General features: G+C 47.0%; 1 protein-coding gene and 1 long non-coding RNA gene across 2 annotated transcripts; both read right to left on the bottom strand.

The window, feature by feature from the left end:
• Positions 1-1,322: 1,322 nt before the first annotated feature.
• Positions 1,323-5,066, bottom strand: LOC138417656 (uncharacterized). Its single transcript, XR_011248244.1, has 2 exons — positions 5,013-5,066; positions 1,323-4,745 (listed from the first exon to the last, which is right to left on the bottom strand). It is a non-coding gene; the product is annotated as an uncharacterized lncRNA (long non-coding RNA).
• A 1,643-nt stretch (positions 5,067-6,709) lies between these two features.
• LOC138417655 (short palate, lung and nasal epithelium carcinoma-associated protein 2A-like) lies at positions 6,710-17,367 on the bottom strand. The gene is made up of 9 exons (XM_069548324.1): positions 16,814-17,367; positions 15,848-15,999; positions 14,463-14,631; positions 13,011-13,118; positions 11,684-11,833; positions 9,470-9,563; positions 8,399-8,462; positions 7,470-7,536; positions 6,710-6,893 (listed from the first exon to the last, which is right to left on the bottom strand). The coding sequence occupies exons 2-8, from the start codon at positions 15,984-15,986 to the stop codon at positions 7,499-7,501; spliced, it is 762 nt and encodes a 253-aa protein (XP_069404425.1). The 5' UTR covers positions 15,987-15,999; positions 16,814-17,367; the 3' UTR covers positions 6,710-6,893; positions 7,470-7,498.
• Between the last annotated feature and the right edge of the window lie 5,739 nt (positions 17,368-23,106).

The following is a 23,106-nucleotide window of genomic DNA, read 5'->3' as shown; positions in this document are numbered from 1 at the left end:
CAGATGAGTGCCCGTATGGCATTAGGCTGGGAGCACCAGTAGAGCTCCAGGTCACTCAGGGTCAGTCTCCTCCGATCACCTACTTGCACCTCAGCAGGAACCTGTAACACTTTGATGTGAACATGGCCAGCTCAAAGTAGGGATAAGGACCAGAGACGTGGGTAGCTAGTGTTCCTCTTGCTGAATATGGTCCCGTCATCCAAGCACAGGGAAGGTGCCTAAGCCTGGGGCTGGGACACAGAGGACTCCATCCATCTGAGCCTTAGACTGGTCAGCAGACTCACCTTCCAGGCTGTTTGTGCCTAGTTCTGCAAACGTCTAGGCCCTTACTCCCCTGGTTGTAGGCACAGAGCTGAGGGCTGTGCAGGAATCTTGTGAAGAGAGTTTTTCCACCTCAGGAACACAGCCCAAGGGGCCGGTGTGATGTAGTGAGTCCAGACCTGGTATTGGCCCCAGGCTTCAGCTGCCTCTTGTAAAATGCGAGACAACTCCATGTCTAGTGGCAAGATGGAAACTACAATACCCCAACTCTGGGGTTGGGCAGACTGGATTCGAATCTTCCTTTTGCCTGTTGCTGGCTGTGTGGCCTGGACAAGGCGCTTCATCTCCCCTAGCCTCAGGTCCCCTAAGTGTGAAATGGGACTAACTATGGGCCTCTCCTCCCAGGGGTGCTCCGAGAAGTGGTGAGATAATGTGTGTAGGCCCCTGACAGGCAGTTGCTACAGTGATGGTGATGATAAAAATTGTTGCTGGTGTCTGGTCACCACACTCCCCTCCGCCTTCGGTTTCTCATCTGTTTACGGAAAATTTTGAAAGAGATGGGAATACCAGACCACCTGACCTGCCTCTTGAGAAAACTATGCATGTCAGAAAGCAACAGTTAGAACTGGACATGGAACCACAGACTGGTTCCAAATAGGAAAAGGAGTACATCAAGGCTGGATATTGTCAGTATTGACTCTGTTAATAACTTTCTTTGTGACTCTTACCAAGACATTCATTTTCTCCCAGGGTCTCCGTTTCCTCTAACTTCAAAATGAGCAGTGGTTCTCTGCTAGAACGTTGACACTTCAGGGTTCTGAGAGGTGATCAGGAATATCTGGGGCTACTTGCCACATTCCACCAGATGGCGCACCTGGTGCTCTTGCTTTGCAGGCATCCCTCCTGCTCCTTGGGCACTGTGATAACTGCCTACTCTCTGAGGCCGTGAGCGCCAGGACCACAGGGCATCATCCCCAGGACCTGACACAGATGCTTAATAATTATTTATTACAGCCTTCAGAGGCATTTTTCATTAACACTGATTAATTAAAGTGTACACATTGAGAAATCCATGCATTTTATTTATAACAGCACAATAAGCTTGCTCTTAGAGTCAGCCTTGGGTGTGCATCGCAGACTTTGTCCTTGTTCATTGCGTGACAGCAGGCAAATGTCCTAACTTATCTGAGCTTTGCTTTTTTTTTTCTCTTTTAAACATGAAGACAGAAATGGAATGTCCTAGGATATTGGGTTACCTTAGAAGAGCTGCTCAGGGAACTAATGGAAGAAAATGTCATTAGAGAGCCCTAACCTTGGCTAGATAAGGTGCTCCATGAATAACAGCGACCATTATCATTACTATTACTGCAATAAACAGTAGTGAGTGGTGAGCAAAGACAGCATTTAGGAGCCCAGGAAAATAGGGAGTGTGACAGGAGGCAGTGTGTGCAGTTCTTGAAAGTGATGGGACTGGGTTCAAATCCTAGCACTGCCTTGTGAGCTTTCCCTCTTGTAACTCAGCTAACTCACCTGGAAGGTGGGCAGAGTGGGTGTACCTATTTCACTGAATCAGTCTGAAGGGTACACAAGTTAACATGTATAAACCCAGACACACAGTCCCTAGAAATGTGCTGTCCTTGCTCTTCCACTAGACTGGGAGCTCCATGAGGCAGGGATCATGTCTGTTTTGTTCCCTGACCTGTCCCCTGTGTCATAACAATGCCTTGTGATCGCAGCTGATGAACACATGCTCCCTGATGTGTTGTTGGTGTTCCTATAGCACCGAGGTCGGGTGCCCACTGATGACTTCCCTGTGGGAGAGCCACGATGCTCTGTTTTCAAGTACTTTCCATGCATGTCTGCCTCTCCTCACTGGGCACTTCTGCTGCATTAGGACCCACCCCTCCCTTCTCTCTGGTCCCTCTCTGTTCAGTTGACCACACGTATGCATAGTGCTTTAGAGGGTGGGCCTTGCTGGCCCAAAGTTTCTCCCCTACGGGCATTGCTCCAGCTGATGGGAATGTAGCAAGTAGCTTCCATTTGTTCCTGTTCAGTTCAGTTCAGTCGCCCAGTCATGTCCAACTCTTTGCAACCCCATGGACTGCAGACGCCAGGCTTCCCTGTCTATCACCGACTCTTGGAACTTACTCAAATTCAAGTCCATCGAGTTGGTGATGCCGTCCAACCATCTCATCCTATGTCATCCCCTTCTCCTCCCACTTTCAATCTTTCCCAGCATCAGGGTCTTTGTGAATGAGTCAGTTCTTCGCATCAGGTGGCCAAAGTATTGGAGTTTCAGCTTCAGCATCAGTCCTTCCAATGAACACCCAGGACTGATCTCCTTTAGGATGGACTGGTTGGATCTCCTTGCAGTTCAAGGGACTCTCAAGAGCCTTCTCTAACACCATAGTTCCAAAGCATCAATGTTGGGTGCTCAGCTTTCTTTATAGTCCAACACTCATATGCATACAGGATTACTCTGAAAACCACAGCTTTGACTAGATGGACCTTTATCGGCAATGTAATGTCTCTGCTTTTTAATGTGCTGTCTAGGTTGGCCATAGCTTTCCTTCCAAGGAGCAAGCGTCTTTTAATTTCATGGCTACAGACACCATCTGCAGTAATTTTGGAGCCCTAGAAAATAAAGTCTCTCACTGTTTCCATAGTTTTCCCATCTATTTGCCATGAAGTGCTGGGGCCAGATGCCTTGATCTTAGTTTTCTGAATGTTTAATTTTAACTCAGCTTTTCCACTCTCCTCTTTCACTTTCATCAAGTGGCTCTTAATCCTTCTTCACTTTCTGCCACATGGTGGTGTCATCTGCATATCTGAGGTTATTGATATTTCTCCTGGCAATCTTGATTCCAGCCTGTGCTTGATCCAGCCCAGCATTTCACATAATGTACTCTGCATAGAAGTTAAATAAGCAGGATGACAGTATATAGTCTTGACGTACTCTTTTTCCGATTTGGAACCAATCTGTTTTTCTATGTCCCATTCTAACTGTTGCTTCTTGACATGCATTACAGATTTCTCAGGAGGCAGGTCTGCTGGTCTGGTATTCCCATCTCTTTGAGAATTTTCTACCGTTTGTTGTGATCTGCACAGTGAAAGGCTTTGACATAGTCAATAAAGCAGAAGTAGATGTTTTCCTGGAACTCTCTCACTTTTTCAGTGATCCAATGGATGTTGGGGATTTGATCTCTGCTTCCTCTGCTTTTTCTAAATCCATCTTGAACATCTGGAAGTTCTTGGTTCATGTACTGTTGAAGCTTCACTTGGAGAATTTTGAGCATTATATTGTTAGTGTGTGAGATGAGTGCCATTGTGCAGTAGTCTGAACATTCTTTGGCATTGCCTTTCCTTGGGATTGGAATGAAAAGTAACCTTTTCCAGTCCTGTGGCCACTGCCGTGTTTTCCAAATTTGACGGCATAATGAGTACAGCACTTTCACAGCATCCTCTTTGAGGATTTGAAATAGCTCAGCTGGAATTCCATCACCTCCACTAGCTTTGTTCTTAGTGATGCTTCCTAAGGCCCACTTGACTTCGCATTCCAGGATGGCTGGCTCTAGGTGAGTGATCACACCATTGTAGTTATCTGGCTCATGAAGATCTTTTTTGTATCAGTTCACTTCAGTCACTCAGTTGTGTCCGACTCTTTGTGACCCCATGAATCGCAGCACACCAGGCCTCGCTGTCCATCACCAACTCCCAGTGTTCACTCAGACTCACGTCCATCGAGTCAGTGATGCCATCCAGCCATCTGACCCTTTGTCGTCCCCTTCTCCTCCTGACCCCAATCCCTCCCAGCATCAGAGTCTTTTCCAATGAGTCAAGTCTTTGCATGAGGTGGCCAAAGCACTGGAGTTTCAGCTTCAGCATCATTCCCTCCAAAGAAATCCCAGGGCTGATCTCCTTCAGAATGGAATGGTTGGATCTCCTTGCAGTCCAAGGGACTCTCAAGAGTCTTCTCCAACACCACAGTGCAAACGCATCAGTTCTTCAGCACTCAGCTTTGTTCACAGTCCAACTCTCACATCCATAATGACCACTGGAAAAACAATAGCCTTGACTAGACAGACCTTTGTTGGCAAAGTAATGTCTCTGCTTTCCAATATGCTATCTAGGTTGGTCATAACTTTCCTTCCAAGGAGTAAGCATCTTTTAATTTCATGGTTGCAATCACAATCTGCAGTGATTTTGGAGGCCCCAAAATAAAGTCTGACACTGTTTCCACTGTTTCCCATCTCTTTCCCATGAAGTCATGGGACCAGATACCATGATCTTTGTTTTCTGAATGTTGATCTTTAAGCCAACTTTTTCACTCTTCTCTTTCACTTTCATCAAGAGGCTTTTTAGCTCCTCTTCACTTTCTGCCATAAGGGTGGTGTCATCTGCATAGCTGAGGTTATTGATATTTCTCCCAGCAATCTTGATTCCAGCTTGTGCTTCATTCAGCCCAGCGTTTCTCATGATGTACTCTGCATAGAAGTTAAATAAGCAGGGTGACAATATACAGCCTTGACGTACTCCTTTCCCTATGTATAGGTCTTCTGTGTTTTCTTGCCACCCATTAAAAATGGGGGGAAAAGATTACTTTTAAAAAATGCAACCATAATCATGAGAGCTGACCCTTCTTGCACCCTCTGTCTGTATGGGACAATGATGACAAGGTAGCTTGGGTAGACCTACCAGCTGGAAAAACAGGCTCTTTGTTAGGGCAACACTGAGGAGTGGCCCCCACTTACCAGGAGAGGGCTCCTGAGCAGAGTTGTAGGGCTGAGGAGAATTGAGAAGCTGCAAGAAGGCAAGCAATTATTTTCCATGTGGACAGAATTACTTGGACAAATGCTCAGCACTGACCGAAGGGGGCTACTGCTCAAGAGAAGTCCTGAATTGTGAGACCTTCTTGTGTACAGCTGTGGGAGTTGAGATTGTCACAAAAATTAGACAGAGAGGAAAACTCTCATCCTTTTGCTATGGCCAGCAGGGGAGGAAAAATCTCTGGACGAGGCCCACTTCACATGAAACCTAGCTTTGCCTCTGACCAGGTGTGTGACCCTGGAGAAGTCATTTCACCTCTCCTCTTGGAGAGTCACTTGCCGCACATTCCCCAAGAACCATTGACTGCATCACTCAGTAAAAATGAGAATCTAATGAGATACAGTATCTAAAGATTTAATACGTGGTTTCTCAACACTGTTTGACAGTAATTCCAGAGCCTGACTCGTGTGGAGCCTGACTCGTGCTCACCAGTGTCAGACCCTGGTTAAGCACTTTCCAGTCACTGACTCATTTAAACCTCACACCAGTGTCCTGAGGAAGTTTTGCTGTTCATTCTATTTGGCAGGTGAGAGAACTGTGGTTCTAAGAGTAACTTGCTTGAGATTAAACAGCTAGCAAGAGGTAGAGGCCAAGTAAGTCAAGTTCACCTTTGTCCAACTTTCACCCTATGCCTTGTCATTAGCCCCAGCATAGCCTGACCTAAGGTCCACTCAGCAGAGCTGATGAGATCTGGCTGAAGGCCCTGGATATAGCCCCAGGGGCTCAAGGGCTCCCTGAAGTGACTTGACCTTGTGCGCAGCCTTCATCAAGTCTACCCTTGGGTGAAGTAGCTGCATGTGCAGGCTTCTGTGTGACCCTGACGTCTCCTCACCTGAGTCTCCAAGGAGGATGGCAGTGGTCCTTCCCTTACAGAATGGCACAAAGACTGAGATGGTTCCATGGCACTATGGACAAAGTTTCTCTGGGTCTTTAGTCAGGAAAACCAAATGGTCTTCTGGAAAGAAGAAGCCCGGGGACCCTGACATGACAGCTCGGGTCAATCCTCTGCACACGTGATGCAGCTGTGAGTAACACGTGCCTTGCTCCCCACTCCAGAGCAAAGGGGAAATTGAAGGCTTCCATGTTAGGGAGGAAGAGTGGACTCAAGAGGACCTCATCAGTCCTGCTCAGAAGAGAGCAGGGCCAGGATGATGGGACCTGCTGGGGGCAGGGGAGAGGTGGCTCAGTACTGGGAGCCAGGGTGTCACCTCTTTGAGCAAGTGTTCCCAGGAACATGGGTTAAAATTCTAGCCCTGCCACTTGCCACCCTGTAACCTTGATGAATCACTTGTCTTCTGTGAGCCTCAGTTTCCTCATCTGTACAGTGTAGGCAAGAGCCAAGTCTCCTGGTAGAAGGGTGATGTGAGGAGGTCATGAGGTCAGGTGTGCTGGGGAAGGCAGCCCTCTATCATGGTGGCAGAGTGAGGCTGTCTCTACGATATCTCAGGTCACCTTCTTGCCCATCCTGGGCCTCAGGTTTTCCCTTTGTAAGACAAGACGTTGAGGCTGGATAATCCCAAATGTCCCTTCCAGCTTCGGATCCAGGTCTCTGATGCCCTGATTGCCCGTACCTCACCTCCCCTGAAACCCAATGGAAGGAAAGCCACGGGCCACACAGAAGGGGCAGAAATGCCATTTTATTGCTGGGGGTGGAGGGCGAGGAGCATAGGGTGTCCTGACTGTGAGGAGGCGTATCTGAGAGTGTCCTTGACTGGGCTCAGTTGTCACTCCTGGGGGATGGTGGCAGCACTGACCACCCCAGAGGGACACGGTACAGAGATTCAGCCATGTCCCCAGGAACCAATCTGGAAGGAGACCCCAGAGTGAGGCGTGGACACCCCGGGGCCCTTACCGGCTCCTGCGTTCAGCAGGAACAGCTGCCAGAGTGCTTCAGCACAAATCCTGCGAGCTCTGAGGCTTATGGGTGGGTGACTGGCACCTGTAGTTTGGGGTCTTTCTCTGGCACCTGGCCCTGACCCCTCCTCATCCCCTCACCCTGCCACCTCCCGCCCCCCACCTTAGCAACAATGGCTGATGTGAAAAGACAGAGTGAGGCTCAAGAAGCCAGGGCTCAGGGCTCAGAGTATGATCAGGATCAGGGATCAGACTGAGACACAGGTCGTGCGTCTATCTGTGGCCAGTGTCAGGGCTCAGTCAGCAACTTGAGCTAAACTTCAACCTGACTGCACTCCGGCTCAGTCAAGGACCAGAACCAAGCACAATCTGGGTGTGATTAAGGGTCAGGACTCAGGCTGTGACCAAGATCAGAGCTGATTCTGCTACTAGAGAAAGAAGAGAGGCCAAGACTTGCTTCTTCTCCACAGGCCCCTGTGGGGAGGTCGCATCCTCCCTTAGCCCAGGGCCCAGAGTCATGTTCTCACCAGCAGATGGTTTTTCTCATCTGTCCTCTTCAGTTTACAGTTTCTTGTGCGGTTTCCTGAAGTGTTTCTGAGGGAACAAAATCAGTAGCATTTCTCCAGATCTGGATATAGCTGAATAGAAACTAGATCCCAGTGGCTGCCACCCTCCAGCAGGTCAGACTTGGCATCCAAGGGATCTCTTGCATGTCACTCTGTCTCTCTGAGCCTCAGTTTGTTCATCTGTAAAATGGGTATGATAACAGTACCCACTCCACAGTGTTGTTGAAGGAATACAATGATATGCTGTATACGAAGCACAGAGACATGGCCCAGGGAACTGGGCCTGTGGTTATTTTCTAGGAGGACCACCTCCAGGACCCTGACACTGTTACTCATCCCATTTCTGTTGCCCCACAGCCTCAGCAACCCCAGTCATGCCAGAGACGCAGATCAAGGAAAGCCCCCAGGGGCTGGGGGTGAAGCCACAACTCCTCATAAGAAGGGAAAGGGAAGGGGCAGTGTTCAGTAGCAATGACTATGGGATATTAGGCTCTTTCTGTTTCTTCTTTAAATCCGCTCATCAGCTTGGCAGTGTTTACAATCTTTCATTTGTGAGGAACCCAAGGATCAGAGAGGTGGAAACAGTTGACCAAGACCCCACAGCTGCTAAGAGCAAATGCAGAATTTGAACCCAGATCTGGCCTGTCCTCTTTCTTGCATCATTCTGTGCTCTGGTTCCACAGGTTTAAGAAAGGAGGGCAATAGAAGCCCTCAGTCTGCAGGGACACCATTCCCCCAGCCACACTCTCCTGACTTGCTCAGGACAAAGGATCCTGAAGTTCTCCAGGGTCCCCTGACAGTCCTGCCTGTCAAGCAGACATACAGCAGTGCGCCTGCCCCTTGGAAGGCTGCAGAGGGAGCACCCACCGCTTCCCCAGGCTGTGACTTACCTTTGAGGTTCTGAATCAAATTCTCATTTGAGGAGCTGATGATGGTGCGGATTCGTGGGCACAGCTGAGGGTCACAGGACACCAGGGACGATACAGCAAGAGATGGAGAGAGGAAGGCAGGAATGATGTTGGGATGGGGAGGGAGGAGAGGAGAGACAGGAGAGAAAGAGGACCGATCATTATCCACTGGGAGCACCCTGCAAACCACCTGCAGAGGTGCTCCCTACTCGGGATCTCAGAACCTCTGACCCTTAGGGATCTATAATGATGGAAACCCAGAAGACCTAAACCTGAGAGCCAGAGAATGCTAGAATCCTAAAACTTCAGGTTAAAACCTCAAAATCTAGACTTTTACCATTCCAGAACGCTTTGCTCCTAGAAACCTTGACCTTTGGAACACTGGAATTTTAAGCAGTCAAACGAGGCCCTGGGAACCATAGAGGAGTGTTTCCAATGATTTTGTGTGTGTGCAATACTCACGGATCTTGTGAAAATGCAAATTATTGAGTCAGCAGATCTGAGGTAGGACCTGAGAGTCTGCATTTCAAACAAGTGCCCAGATGAGGTCAGTGTTGCTATTCTGAGAACCACAGCTTGAGCAGTGGCCCTCCAGTTTAGTAAATCACAGAGCCCTCTGGAGGAATTTTTCCCCCATAAACCATGATCCCCACCCAAATTCCAGAGTGACTAATTTAGAATCATTTCTGGCACATGGTACATGTGGTTTGCATATGAGGCACAGAATCTTACTTACGGTATGTGTACTTTTTATATTTAAATAAATTAAATAGAATTGTATTCAATAAAGAAGAATATTGCTAAAAGGCCTACTGGCAGTGCATGGGTATGGTATATGATTCAAGTTGGAATCCAGTGATTTCTGCTAATATCAGATCCCTCCTCCCCTTCTCCCCACACGAGACTGAATGAAGGAGGGGAGCGGCAGCTGACAGCCCAAAGGAAGTGGGCACCTCAGAAGGGAAGGTGCCCAAAGAGTACAGCCCACCCAGGGAATGTCACATCTGCCCCCCACCTGGCCTGGCTCTGAGCTGCCAGAAGTGGGGTACTCACCACGTCCTGCACTAGGTACGTCTCCACCAGATTCACGAGTGTGGTCACAGTCTGTCTGATATTGCTGCTCGGTACAGTGAGGCTGGAGACGGAACTGATAAAGACCAGGAAGTTGGCAGAGCAGCCAAGGAGGAGCAATGGGAAGAGGGCGGGACATGGTGGAGCACCTTGAAGTCAGGTGACTTGAGCCTCTACTCAGGGGGATCATCACCTAGAGCCACATGACTGACCAGCAGCTCATGAGAGTCCCATCACAAACATGAGACCTCATCCATCCATCCATCCATCCATCTATCCTTCCATTCATTCATTCAACACTGATTTATACAGCAACAACCATATATGCCAGGAACCAAGCCAGACTGGGGACAGAGGGATAAACAGAGCACAAGCAGCTCCCAGTCTGGTAACTAAATACAAAGCACATGTGGCTAAGGCTGGCTCCTTCCCACCTTCAGCCCCCAGCATAACTGTCACCTCTTCAGAGCAGCCTTGCATGACTGCTGCCTAAGAGAGGGCTTTGTAATATTGCACCCTGTTCAGTGTGCTACTCTGCCCAGGGATGGTTGCCATCTGACATTTACCTCGTGGGATGTTTATTGTTGGACTGAATGCTTGTCTGTTTGTCATTCCCTAAGAGAATACGCTCCAGGAGAGCAACTTCTTTGCCTGAAGTCACCGATACATTCTCCAGAGCTCAGAGTGGTGACTGCCTGGCATGGAGGATATGCTCAGCACATTTTTGGCTGAGGGAATATATGAAATAAACCTACAATTAAATATTTAATGACAACTGGCAGAAGGTATTCAGAAGGGCAAGAGAAGATTCTTACAAGAGCCAAGAGGAGGAACCTGTTTCAGACCCTGAGTGATGAGATGTACATTGAAATGGGATGGGGGATAAGTGTACTTGGCATCCAGAACAGCCTCTGCACAGGTCTCAAGGTGGAAGGAGTTTGTTTGAGGCTGAGAGCAAAAGCTAGTGTGTCTAGGGCAGAGAGGCAATGGGGAGAGCACAGTGATATGAGGGTGGGTCCAGATCAGATAGTCTAGATGGCCCTGAGGAGGGCTTGGGATTTTACCCAAGGTGGAGAGGAAAGCCCCCAGAGGGTTTGGAGCAGCAGAGTGGAATGCCATTTTACAGAAACGGTCACTGAGACCCAGAAGGCAGGATGCTTTCTCTGGCGCTATAGGCTAGGCATTGTCCAGCAGGGCTCAGGCATTTGGACTTACATCTCAGTTTTCCCAAGTGATGGTAGGCTTCAGGGCCTGTTTTCTGTTCTGGGGTCTTTAGGCAACCTGTGATCAGATCCCTTGTTGAGGCAGTATGGACTGACCGCTGTTCAGGGCTCAGCCTGGTTCCTTGCCAAAGCCAACCTGCCCCAGCTGTCAGCATCCAGACCATTTCTCCTCTCCCAACCATGACCAGGGTCAGCCTTTCTCCCTCCACCTTCTTCCCTGGGTTAAACATGCTCTTTCAAGCACACAGTATAAGATGCAGATTTGGTGTGTTACCAGAAATCAATGATTTAAAAGGAGAGGATTCCGTTTTCAAGATCGTATTTTGGGAATTTCCCAGTGTGTGGAGGATGATTTGGGGACAATCTGAAATTAGAGCCCATGGTAGGCATTTACTACTCCTCTTGCCCCTCCTAACTAGAGGCAAGAAGGGAAGCACAGTGAATTATTATCATTATTATTATTATTGAGGGACATTATATAATATGAGAAGGTCAGTTCTTCAAATAGACATAGCAATTTAAATGTGCAAGCATCTAAGAAGAGCTTCAAAAAGCATGAGGCAAAAACAGATGAAGCTGAAAGGTGAAATATGCAAATTCACAGTTATGGCTGGAGAGGTCAACACTGCTGTCTCAGTTAGGGGAAGACCCGAGAGACAGAAAGTCAACATGGATATTACTATTACTGAGAGCATAGTGCCAGGTTGCATGCTAAACCCTTGCATTTTCTCATTTGGTCAACACAGTAGCCTATGAATTAGGGATCACTACCAACCTCAGTTTAAAAATGAACACTGGAGATCCTAGAGCTAAAATGAGGATAAAACCATAAGTCAGTGGCAAAGCTAGCTTGTCTCCAGAGTTTCACCTCTTTTCACCATATTCTGCTCCCTCCCGGATACAGGAATAGGGCTGAAATTAGGGATTCCAACTCCTCAGGGAGTCCCGCTCTGCTGAGATATCTGAGCCTGACCTGTTCACGAAGGGGAGTGATATCCTGGCTTGTCTGTAGGTGCATTCTCCTATGACCACCATTAAGGCACCAGTTTCACCAATTTTAAAGCTGATACTTGTCTGTAGGACAAAGTTGAGGGTCAGGTCAACAACCGCACCCAACAGAGGCCTGTAGGGAATAAGATTCACAGTTAACAGAGGTGAAGAAATCCTCTCTTGTTGCTCACTTGAGTCCCCTTCTCTGTAGACATTAGATGGGGTGTCTATGGACAATGTCAATATTGTCTGTATTCTTGACAGAATCTACATTCTTATATGAGGTTTTTCTTCTCCTGGCCACAAGGGTTTCTGTCATGTGAAATTTCTAAGCAGTATGACACTGATGATTAAAATAAACATAACAGTCAACATTTCTTTAGCACCAATTCTGTGTTAGGTATTTCAAACAAAAATATTTTAACTGGATTAATTCATTTAATCATGATCGCACTACCATGACAGAAAATTACTATCTCTATTTTCCGAATGTGCAAACACTTGGTATAGAGAGGTTAAGTAACTATCCTCCAAGATCTCATAGCTAATAAATGATGAAATCAAAGTGCATTTAATTGATAAAGACTCTTCTACACATCTTCATCTCTTTGTATCTTTAAAGTAATTAGAGCATTTAAAAATTAGTTTCCATATAATTGCATATGCTCTTCATGACATATGGACAATGCTATGTGGCCCGTACTGGTCACTGTCATTTAAAGAGAATCTTGAGGGACAAAGTGATGCTGCAGGCAACTTTATCAAAGGGTATAAATGTTCGATCTTCTCAGCTTTCAAGTTTTACAATTAGATAATTACCATGATTTCGGACATATATTTCGTGGAGGATTTTTTAACAAAAAGATTGATTATGGTCAGTGTTTCTTAGAACATTTTAAATGTTAAGATTTCAGGTGTGTTTGACTCTCTGTGAGCCCATGGACCATAACCCACCAGACTCCTCTGTCCATGGAATTCTCCAGGAAAGAATACTGGACTTGGTGGCCACTCCCTTTTCCAGGGGATCCACCCTCTGAGCCACCAGGGAAGCCCAAGAATGCTGGAGTGGGTAGCCGTTTCCTTCTCAAGGGGATCCTTCCAACCCAGGGATTGAACCCAGATCTTCCACCTTACAGGCAGATTCTTTACCATATGGAGCCACCAAGGAAGCCCTTAGACCTGGAAAGGTCTCCTTCTTTTACAGATTGGGAGACCAAGTCAGAAGCACGGAAGGTACCTGATGCCAGACTGGAGATCTATTGGCATACCGCACTGCATCTCTCAAACCTCCGATTCTAACCAATACTCACAGGGTCAGGGTGACCTTAGCAGTGATGGGGATACTCAGGCTACCGCTTGGGCTTCCAGGAGTCCCTTGGAATGCGATATTCCCCATGTTGATGCTCCTGATTGTCAACCTGTGCAAAAACCACAATTCACCCTTGTCATTCACCACACAGCCATTGCTGGGCTCTTCTCTATGCCAGTCTCATGCTGAGTATTAGAGCCTGACTGACTTTGCCTGCTTTGGTCTTCATGCTAGCCCAGTTCAGAGGATGGATTCTCTTCACTAGATGGCATGGCAGGAGACAACTGTAATTCCCCCTAGACTCCAGGGTGAACATGTGCCAGAGTCAGAATTTGGTTTCTTAAAAAATTAAAGTATAGTTGCTTTTCAGTGCTGTGTTGGTTGCAGGTGTTCAGCGAAGTGACTCAGATATATATGGACAGATAGATATGCGTGTGCGCTAGTCACTCCAGTCGTGTCTGACTCTTTGTGACCCTACGGACTGTAGCCCACCGGGCTCCTCTGTCCACCAGGCTCCTCTTGATTCTCCAGGCAAGACTACTTGAGTGGGTTGCCTTTTCCTTCTCCAATAGATGGATGTAGATACATGTATATATAGGTGGAGATAGAGATACTTTTCATTTCATATTTTTCCCCTTATAGGTGATTACAAAATATTGAGGCTACTTCCCTGTGTTATCTAGTAAGTCCTTGTTGGTTTTCTGCCCTGTGTTATCTAGTAAGTCCTTGTTGGTTGTCTGCTTCATATACGGCAGTGTATATATGTTAATGCCAGACTCCTGATTTATCTCCCATACTGCTTTCCCTTTTTGTGGACATAAGTTGTTTTTTTTTGCTCACCAGTCTGTTACTGTTTTGTGTAAGTTCATATCATCATCTTTTAGATTACACATATAAGTGACATCACGTGATATTTCTCTTTCTCTGAATTCACTTAGTATGATTATCTCTACATCCTTCCATTCCTTGCTGCCAAAGGCATTATTTCATTATTTTTGGCAGAGCCAGATTTTGAACTCAGAACTGCTTGCCTCCCAGACTTCATGTATGGGACCATGTATATGGTATAAATTCTAGTTTCTTCTGTCCTGAGGTCATTTAGACTTTTATACTCAGCTATATTCAGGGAAGAAAAATTTTATTCCTTGGAAAAGTGACATTAGATACCAGCAAACAGGTAGAGACGAGAGTGAAGAGAACCTTCATCCTGAGTCTGAAATCACATGAGAAGCAAGCCTAGACCTTTAAGCCCCTTGATAGGTCCTGCAGCCCTGCCTCTAATTTCCCCAAACTCTAGAAGAGCTGGCCTCACACCAGTTCCACTCTCAGGCGTACAGAAGGGTTTTTAAACTTTTCTTTTACTTTTCTGTCTTTGATCTTAAGCTTACCTCCCCAAAGATACATATTCTCTTTTGGAACAAAGAACTTCAGTGTGAACTCAACATCAACTCACCGTATACACGATAAACACCCGACAAATGGTTTTCCTGACAAGCGAATATTTTCAGTAATGTTCTTGTCCAACAAGATCTCATCTTCCTGGATCTTCTCAGTAACTACTTTCTCCAAACTTGTGAAATTCTGGGGCCACTCAAAACCAGCCTTCACTTGATCAAGGACAGCTGCAAAAGCAATCTCCATTTAGTGTGAGTGACAACTTATGACGCAGCTCCCATGCACAGGCACCAGATGCGACTGTCTGCCTCTGTTATTTCTCTCAGTCTTTACAACTCCATAAAGCTGGCGTTACTATTATCTGCACTTTCATATGAGGAAATAAAAGATCAAAAGGTTAAGATATGGGCCTAAAGTCCCACAGCTAGGAGACCTTGTTTCCTCTATGCTGCCTTCATACGAATGTATACTCATCATTCATCAACAAAGCAATCAATCCACTTTGTAGGCAATAGATATTGATTGAACACCAGCTTCTAATAGTGAAGCTCTAATAAGATACTCAAACAAATGAAATAAACTTGGAATAAACTAAGAAATGGAAAATCTAGAATCAAGGAAAAATTATGGCTCCAACTCATGAAAGTGGCAAATAGGGTTCCCTGGAACAGTCTTGCAGCAGGCCTGTAAAGAAATGACTCATACTGGAGAAGAAGGACAGAGTGTCCTAGTGGGGGCCCTTCAGAGAAAAAGGGATTTGACAGGGTGATGGTAGATGTAGAATGGCACATTTGGAAAGAATTAAGAATATATGTTTCAAAAGTAAGTCAAATGAGAAATCAGGCAATAACTAGCTCAAGGAAAAACAAAAGGCTACAGGAAAAGATATGTAATCATGGTAGTGCTACTTGGCTCTGCAACGGACAGTGTCACCTAATTATAGTAATGCAAACAGAGATGGAAACTACACCTGGTCCTGTAACTTACTAGGTGACCTTGATTCAGACCCTGTGTTTCCAAGCTCAGTTTTATCTGCAATGAAACTGGAAAGTATATTTTTGAAGGTTGCCTAATTCCTGGAAAGGTTTAAGGGCAGTCATTTTCAGAAGTTAGTTTCTCCTATAAAGAATGTTTGACAGTGTGCTGGTAATGTTTCCAGGAAATGAAGGCCAAGTTCTCTTAAGAAATCCGAAATAAAAAGCAGTATGACTAACTGGAAAGGTGGGTAGTTTTAAGCCTACCTAGGTTTGGTAGGGATTAATTTCCAATTAGATAATACAAATTCCCAAGAAGATTGAATGACCCAAAAGAAGAATATGCTTCAAATGTAAATAAAATATTTAATTTAAATAATGTAAATGACAAATAAAAGATGAAAAATTGAGTGAACTTTTTCAAAATTAGAGAAATAGTTGCCACCGCTCATCCCGCTTTCTGACTCACATTCAGATGCACTGTCATCAATCTCAAGTTCTTTTCTAAGAGCAGATTGCAGCTCTGTCACAACACTGTTGTTAAGAAGAGATGCTGAAGTCCCAGTGAGCAGGCCACACAAAAGAACAAGTCTCCAAAGCTGAAACATCTTGTCCTGACACCTGGACAGTCATGGGAGGAACAGGAATGAGAATTACCCACAGGGAAATGGGATCTTTGATGCGCACCTGTCACTCTGACACTCAACAGTCCTTGAAGATGGACGTGGTTATCTGCTCTCTTACAGACGGGCAGCTCAGGTCAGGAACCTGGAGCAACTTGCACAAAGATATACAGCCACTCAGTAGAGGAGAGTGTATTTGGAAAGTCATGCTTGACTCCAGGTCAATGCTCTTTACACAGAGGTCATTTGCATTTTCTGGCTTCTCTACCTGGAACATTTCCCTCTTCTTTGCATTTTTACATGAGTCACTTCTTGCTGAGTCTCCAGCTTCAGTAAGACATCATATCCTCTATAAAGCCCACTCTAGGCCCCTTCCCAGCGTCTAGGTCAGGGGCCCCACTCTACCATCTTGTTGCCTTCATTCTCTGATCAGAATCCTTGCTACAATTAGTGATGACTTGCCTCCTTTCTCACCAGGCTGTGAACTCCTTAGATAGGGACTATAACTTTGTGAATTCCCAACTGATAGTAAAAAAAAAAAAAGTGAACCTAATCCAGTACAACCAAATAAAGGTTTGCAGAATAAAAGTATGAGCAAAGAAATAGGCACCGCATCATGACCCCACGTTGCTCACTAGTTTGAGACTTCTCCTAATATAATTGATTTCTTAATTTGCTATATTGACAATATTAGCTAATTCATGTGGCCCTATCCCTCTGCCTCTTGGCCCCAGAGCCTTCTGAAGATCTCCATGTGGGGTGACATTAAAGGGGAAGCCCAGCATTCACAGGGTTTGGAGGAAAATACTTACAAAATCCTTGCTCCACTGCACAGTCTCCTGGAATTCTGCTGGGTGCTGATGGCCCTTATATTGTGGTGATGGGTGGGAGGCTGCCCCTGGCAACAGGCCCTGGGTCCAGGGCCATCCAAGGAGACTCCGAAGAAAATAATCCGTGTCTAGAGTGAACAGAGAGAGACTTCCAATGCAAAGGTCACCCAGGATGCTTGAATTGAAATGGGTCGATATGGAGAGGACTCTGTGCCAAGACTAAGAGTAGGTTCTCACAGAAACTCCAGCTGCCAAGATAGTGGCCACTGTAGGTGGGGTTTGGGATAAAGACTGAGAATGGATGAGTTGGAGAATGTTGTGATAGGAGGACCCATAGTCATCATCCAGCCTAATTTTGTCATCATTTGGAAACTCAGTTCAAGAGAAGGAGAGCAACCAGCTTGAGGTCATCCAGTAAGACATGGACAGGGATGTGCTAGAATTATGCCCCATGGAGTCAGGGTCAGGGACTAGTGAGGTCAGTTTTTCCAACTCTTCTCTGATTTTTGAGTGCTCTCCACCACATCCTTCACAGTGGAGCCAGCCTCAGGGCAGATGTTTGTAATGATGCATTGCTCAGTACCATCCTCTGAAGTCTGCCTACTCATTTGATTGGCAGAGTCCCCCAGAGACAACAATATCTGCCTGCAAAATACCTTCTTACATGCGGTCTCCCTCTGCACACTTGCCCCCAATCCCTCAACTCTCAATGCACCAGCCAGAGGGTCATTCAGTGTAAAACCGAAGTCCCCATCAGGGTCCCTGTGTCATCTGCTCACTGCCGCTCCAAACCATCTCCCTCTCCCTCCATGGCCCCTACTGTCTTCCTTCTGCTCTAGAAAGATTCAAGCCTCTTTGCTGCCTCGGGACTCTGCACAGACCACTCCGTCTTCCCAGAACTCTCCTCCCTAGCTGTCACTGGCTCTCGACATCACCTCACAAATTCTGTGACTGTCCACCCTGGTGGTCCCTCCCTTTCCCCCTGACTCATCTTTGGGTTGGCCCCTTTTCACAGCAAATTATCATCATTTGACTTTTTCCTCTTGTTCTCTGCCCTCAGCAACTTGTTACCATCCTTTGTTCTGTGGCTTTCCTCTCACATGGGTCCCCCAAACCTTACCTGGCTATAGAATTCTCCAAGCCTCTCTGGAGCATCCTCTAAAGCCATCCACTCCCTGGGAAGACGGGAAGGGTCCCATCACCAGAAATGCTCAGGAACTTGACCAGATGGCTGCTAAGAATCTGTGTGACTTGATGTAACTGTGAGCCATGGTTCTAAACTTCCTTAGTCTCTACTAAACCATTGTTACCCATTTGTACGACTCTTCTTCCCAGATTTTTTTTCTCCCTGAGCTATGGTTCTGAGCTATGGAACAAGGAGCTGTGGTTCCCCCAGGCTTCCTGCCTCTTTCCTTTTCTCACCCTCCCTGCCTCCCAAGACCTCACCTCCATCTGGCCATGGCCTCCTGGAGTCACAGTAGCTGGTGCTATTTCTCATCATGGACCACACCCAGGACAAAGCCAGCTTCTTGCACTGATATCAGCCTCCTCTCATGGCTGAGCTTTGAGGTGAAATGATCTTCATGCTTGATCCCTGTTGGTGAGTCTGGGGCTGGCACACAAGTGCCTACTTTCTAAGGAGCCATGTTCTCACGGTGACTCACTGCTTTAGACATTGCTGGCTCTAATTCACATGAAGACAGAACTTCACCACATGATCAATGTTCCCCATCTGCTAAAGCATTTGGGGGACTCCCTAGTCTAGTACACACTAAACTAAATCTACCAAAGTGGAGAGAAACCATGTCTTCCTTCTTTTTGAGGTCCTCTGTCCTCTGATCCCTACAGTGTGTCTGGAACTCTTGAAGAAGCATATTCATACTTATATGAATTCATGAACATTCAATGTGCATGCATACATACCTGTGAGAACAAGACAACATCACTAGATTCAAGAAGAAAACACCTACAATTATCTCCTATTTCAAGGGCACTTTTACAGAATCATGGGGACCATGTTACCAGAGTTCTGGAGAAAAAGGTCACTATCACAAAAGGGGCTATGGGTCTCCACAGATTGCCTGGGTTTGTTTTTGTCCTTAGAGATACAGTTAAGATACAATTCTCTGACAGAGTTCACTAGAAAATGAAGCCATACAAAGGGAATGAGAGAATATATCCTTGCAGTGCCTGGATCCAGCTGTACCCGATGTCCTCTGTGCCCTAGACTTTCCAGTGCAAATACATTTCTCCCTCCCTATCTGTTTTGTTGAAGGCAGTGTGAATTGGGTTCTGCTGTTCAAACCCACAGTAAGTCCTGACTCAGCACGCTTGTACACTCACATGTGCTTCCTCCCTTCTGATGACTACTAGAGGGCCGCACGACCACACTGGAAGCATAACAGACTCCAAAGCCTCAGGAGATCTTAGAATTCATCAGTTTAACCTCTTTGATGAAAAGTCTTGGGAGCTGTGGCCCAGAGAAGGAGAAAGACTCATCCAAGACTACATCCAAGGGTTCAAAGCGATTTGAACCCCACTTCCTTTCCTCTTTCATTTCATCTCTTTTGGTTTTGATGACATTTTCTACTTTGGGCAATAGTCTTAGGGGAAAAAAATAGAAAGACTAACCAGGATCACCTACTAAATTTCTGTAAATTATAGATGCCTGAGCCCCTCCCTAGGTACTTAGGCTCAGGGGCTCCAGAGTGGCTGACCAGAAATGGAAGTAACTGGACTAGATGACTCAAAGGTACTTTCTACCTTAAGTTCTATGAGCTGTGACCCCCATGCCATTCTCTGGAACCTCACCTCTGCCTAGACATGACCCTCACAACCCAATATGCTTATGCGGCTTCATCTTCTTTCCTCTTCTCAGCCACCACCAGAGGGTGTTACTGCCCCCATTTCCCAGCTGAGGAACATGAGTTTCAGGAGGGCAGGATGACTTGTTCAAGGTGACACAGATGGGAAGGGGCAGAGCTGGATAGTGACCCAGTTCTACTTCCTCTCCCATCGAGGTCGGCTGTTCCAGCTTCCATCCTCTGGGGGCAGCAGCGAGTTGCCTTCTTTGGCCTCAGTGTCCAGACCCAGGAATGCCACAGGTGAATGGCTGACCCTGGGCTCAGCCCCACAGGTCCGCTTTCATCATTGGTGTTCACGACAACCCCATGAGGAGACTTGAAGCCCCTTTTTCCAGCTGAGGAAACTGAGGCTCAGGGAAAAGAGGTGACTCACACAGGTCTCACATGGACAGGGCCCAGCATTTGAGTCACCAATGAAAGAGCTTTCACCCAGATCTCATTGAGGCCAACTGGTTTGGCAGGAGCGTCTTTGAGCTTGAATACTCTGTTCATTGCTCGAACTCTGCTGTTTGATTCCGTTGTAACGCTTGGTGCATTGGGCCTGTGTTCAAGCTGGAACACCCGGTCCAGGAAGCAGATGGGTGCCCGCTGACATCAGACTGGGGGCACCGGCAGAGATCTCTGGGTCATGCAGGGTTTTCTCCTCCGTTCTTCCACCTGCTTCTCATTAGGAACCTGTAAGCCTGTCCTGGATATGGATGTGGCCAGGGCAGAGTAGGGGTAGGGCTGGAGGCTTGGGGAGCGAGTGTTCCTCACGCTGACTCTGATCCCACCATCAGAGCACAGAGCAGGTGCCTAAGCTTGAGGTTCGGATGTTGAGGAACCCATCCAGCAGAACCTTGGGCCCATCAGCAGCCCACCCTCCCAGACTGTCTGTGTCCAGTTCGGCAAACACTGGGGTCCCTCTTCCTCTGGTTGTGGGCACAGAGCAGAGGGCTGTGCTAAAATCATGTGAAGATAGTTTTCCCAACTCAGGACACAGGCCAAGGGCCTGAGTGTGATGTAGTGAATTCAACCCGGTTTTGGCCCCAGGCTTCACCTGGTAAAATGGGTAAACAACCCTGTGCTTGGATCCTGGTGGCAAAAGGAAATTAAAAGCATACCGAGGGGGTGGTGCTCATACCCCGGCTTCATTGCTGGGCCAGCTGTGTTCGAATCCTCTCTTCACTTGTTACAGGCTGTGCAATCTGGACAAGGAGCTTCATCTCCCTGAGCCTCAGGTCCCTGGTGTGTGAAATGGGACTAAAGATGGGATTCTCCTCCAGGTGTGTGGTGAGGATGCGGTGGGATAATATGTATGAAGGGTGGAGCATGAGGTAGGTTCCTAATATGCAGTGACACTAGTGGCTAAAGCACCTCTGAGGGATTGGGGGCAGGAGGAGAAGGGGACGACAGAGGATGAGATGGCTGGATGGCATCACTGACTCAACGGGCGTGAATCTGAGTGAACTCAGGTAGTTGGTGATGGACAGGGAGGCCTGGCGTGCTGCGATTCATGGGGTTGCAAAGAGTCAGACACGACTGAGCGACTGAACTGAACTGAACTGAATGCACCTCTTATTTTCAAGTGCTGGATGAGATAGAATGGTCTTAGGTCCCCAGTATACCAGGGTCCACAGATTCTGGCTCCCTTGAGTGATGGTGTATCACATCCCTTGGCAGGTACGCCTCTTCATAAGCCTCAGTTTCCCTTCTGGGGCTGAGTAGCAATGACAGTACAATGGACCCAAATACAATCTGGCTGATTATAGGCACTCGATGAAGCTTTCTGGTAAGAAGTCCTCGCAGGCAGCTCCTGGACTTGGAAGGAAGGATTGATTAGTGGTATCTGCCACAAGTTCAGGAGGGGAGAGTGGAGGCACTGTGTGTTTGCCACTGTTGGCCCAGGTCATATCCAAGAGGCCCTTTATCCAGTGATGGGCACACTAACACCACACGTTCATGGAGGGTGGGACTCTGGGACCTGCCTGAACTGGGCAGAGGAGGAGACCCCTATCTAGGTTGCAGTCTTGGCTCTGTTAGTAACCTGCTTTGTGACCCTGTGTATGATGTTTGTTTTCTCTCAGGGCCTCTGTTTCCTCTAACTTCAGGTTTTCTGCTAGACGACTGACCCCTCAGGGCTTTGAGAGGTGTTCAGGAACACCTGGGGCTACTTGCTACATTCCCACCAGCTGGGGCACCCCACGCTCTTGCTTTGAGCATGAATTTTACCGGCTCCTTGGGCACAGTGATTACAACCCATTTTCTAAAACCGTAAGAGTCAAGAGCACTGTCTTCATGCCCAGGGCCTGACGTAGTGTAGACACTCAAATATTTATTACAGCACACAGAAGCATTTTCTTTAATGCTGATTAATTAAAATGTACACTTTTAGAAACCATGCATTTCATTATAATAATACAGAAGCTGTGGCTAGAGTCAGCCTTGGGTGTGAATCCCAGATTTCTCTCTTGTTAGCTGTGTGACAGCAGGCAAGTGACCTAACGTCTCAGCTTTTTTTTAACCATGAAATTAGAACGAGAGTGTCCTCTACCTTAGAAGAGCTGCTGGGGGGACTAAATGAGGAAATGTCAGTAGAGAGCCCATGGCAGCCCCGGCTGGAGAAGGTGCTCCATGAATAACAGTGATCATCATCATAGCTAATATTGCAAAACATAGTAGTGAGTGGTGACCTAAGCAGCACTAGGAGCCCAGGAAAATGGGGAGGGTGACAGGGGCAATGTGTGCAGCTCTTAAAGGTATGATAGGCCTGGGCTCAAGTCATGGCATTGCCACTTACTAGCCTGGTGAGCTTTCCCTCTCAAAGACTCAGCTTACTCACCTGTGAAGTGGGCACAATGGGAGTACCGACATCAGCGAACTCGTCGGAAGGGTACACAGTTAGCATGTGTAAATGTGGACTCGCATCCCTAAAGATGTGCTTTCTTCCTCTTCCATTAGAGTGGGAGCCTCACGAGGCAGGGATCTTATCTGTTTTGTGCCCAGACATGCCGCCTGTGTCATAACGATGCCTTGTGAATGTCACTGATGAAGATGTTTCCTGACGTGTTGTTTTTGCTGTTATTATAGCACATAGACCAGGAACGCTGCCCACGGGTGACTTCCCTGAGGGAAAGCATGTTATTCTGTTTTCAGGTACTTTCCATGCATGTCTGCCTTTCCACAGACACTGGGACTTCTGTTGCATTGAGACCCACCCCTACCTTCTTCTGGGTCATCCCTGTTCAGGGGACCGCAGGTATTTGTAGTGGCCAAAGGTGTGGGCCTGACTGGCCCGAGGTTTCTCCCCTACACATGTTACTCCAGCTAGTGGGGATGTAGCCAATAGTCCACAGATATTCCTGACCACCTCTCAGAGCCCTGAGGGTTCAGCTGTGTAAGAGGAAATCTCTGTTCATTTTGTCATTAGAG

Source organism: Ovis canadensis, chromosome 13, assembly GCF_042477335.2.
Source record: "Ovis canadensis isolate MfBH-ARS-UI-01 breed Bighorn chromosome 13, ARS-UI_OviCan_v2, whole genome shotgun sequence".
NCBI lineage: Eukaryota > Metazoa > Chordata > Mammalia > Artiodactyla > Bovidae > Ovis > Ovis canadensis.
The sequence above is the reverse complement of the archived record's forward strand: the minus strand, read 5'-3'. Positions and strand labels throughout refer to the sequence as shown.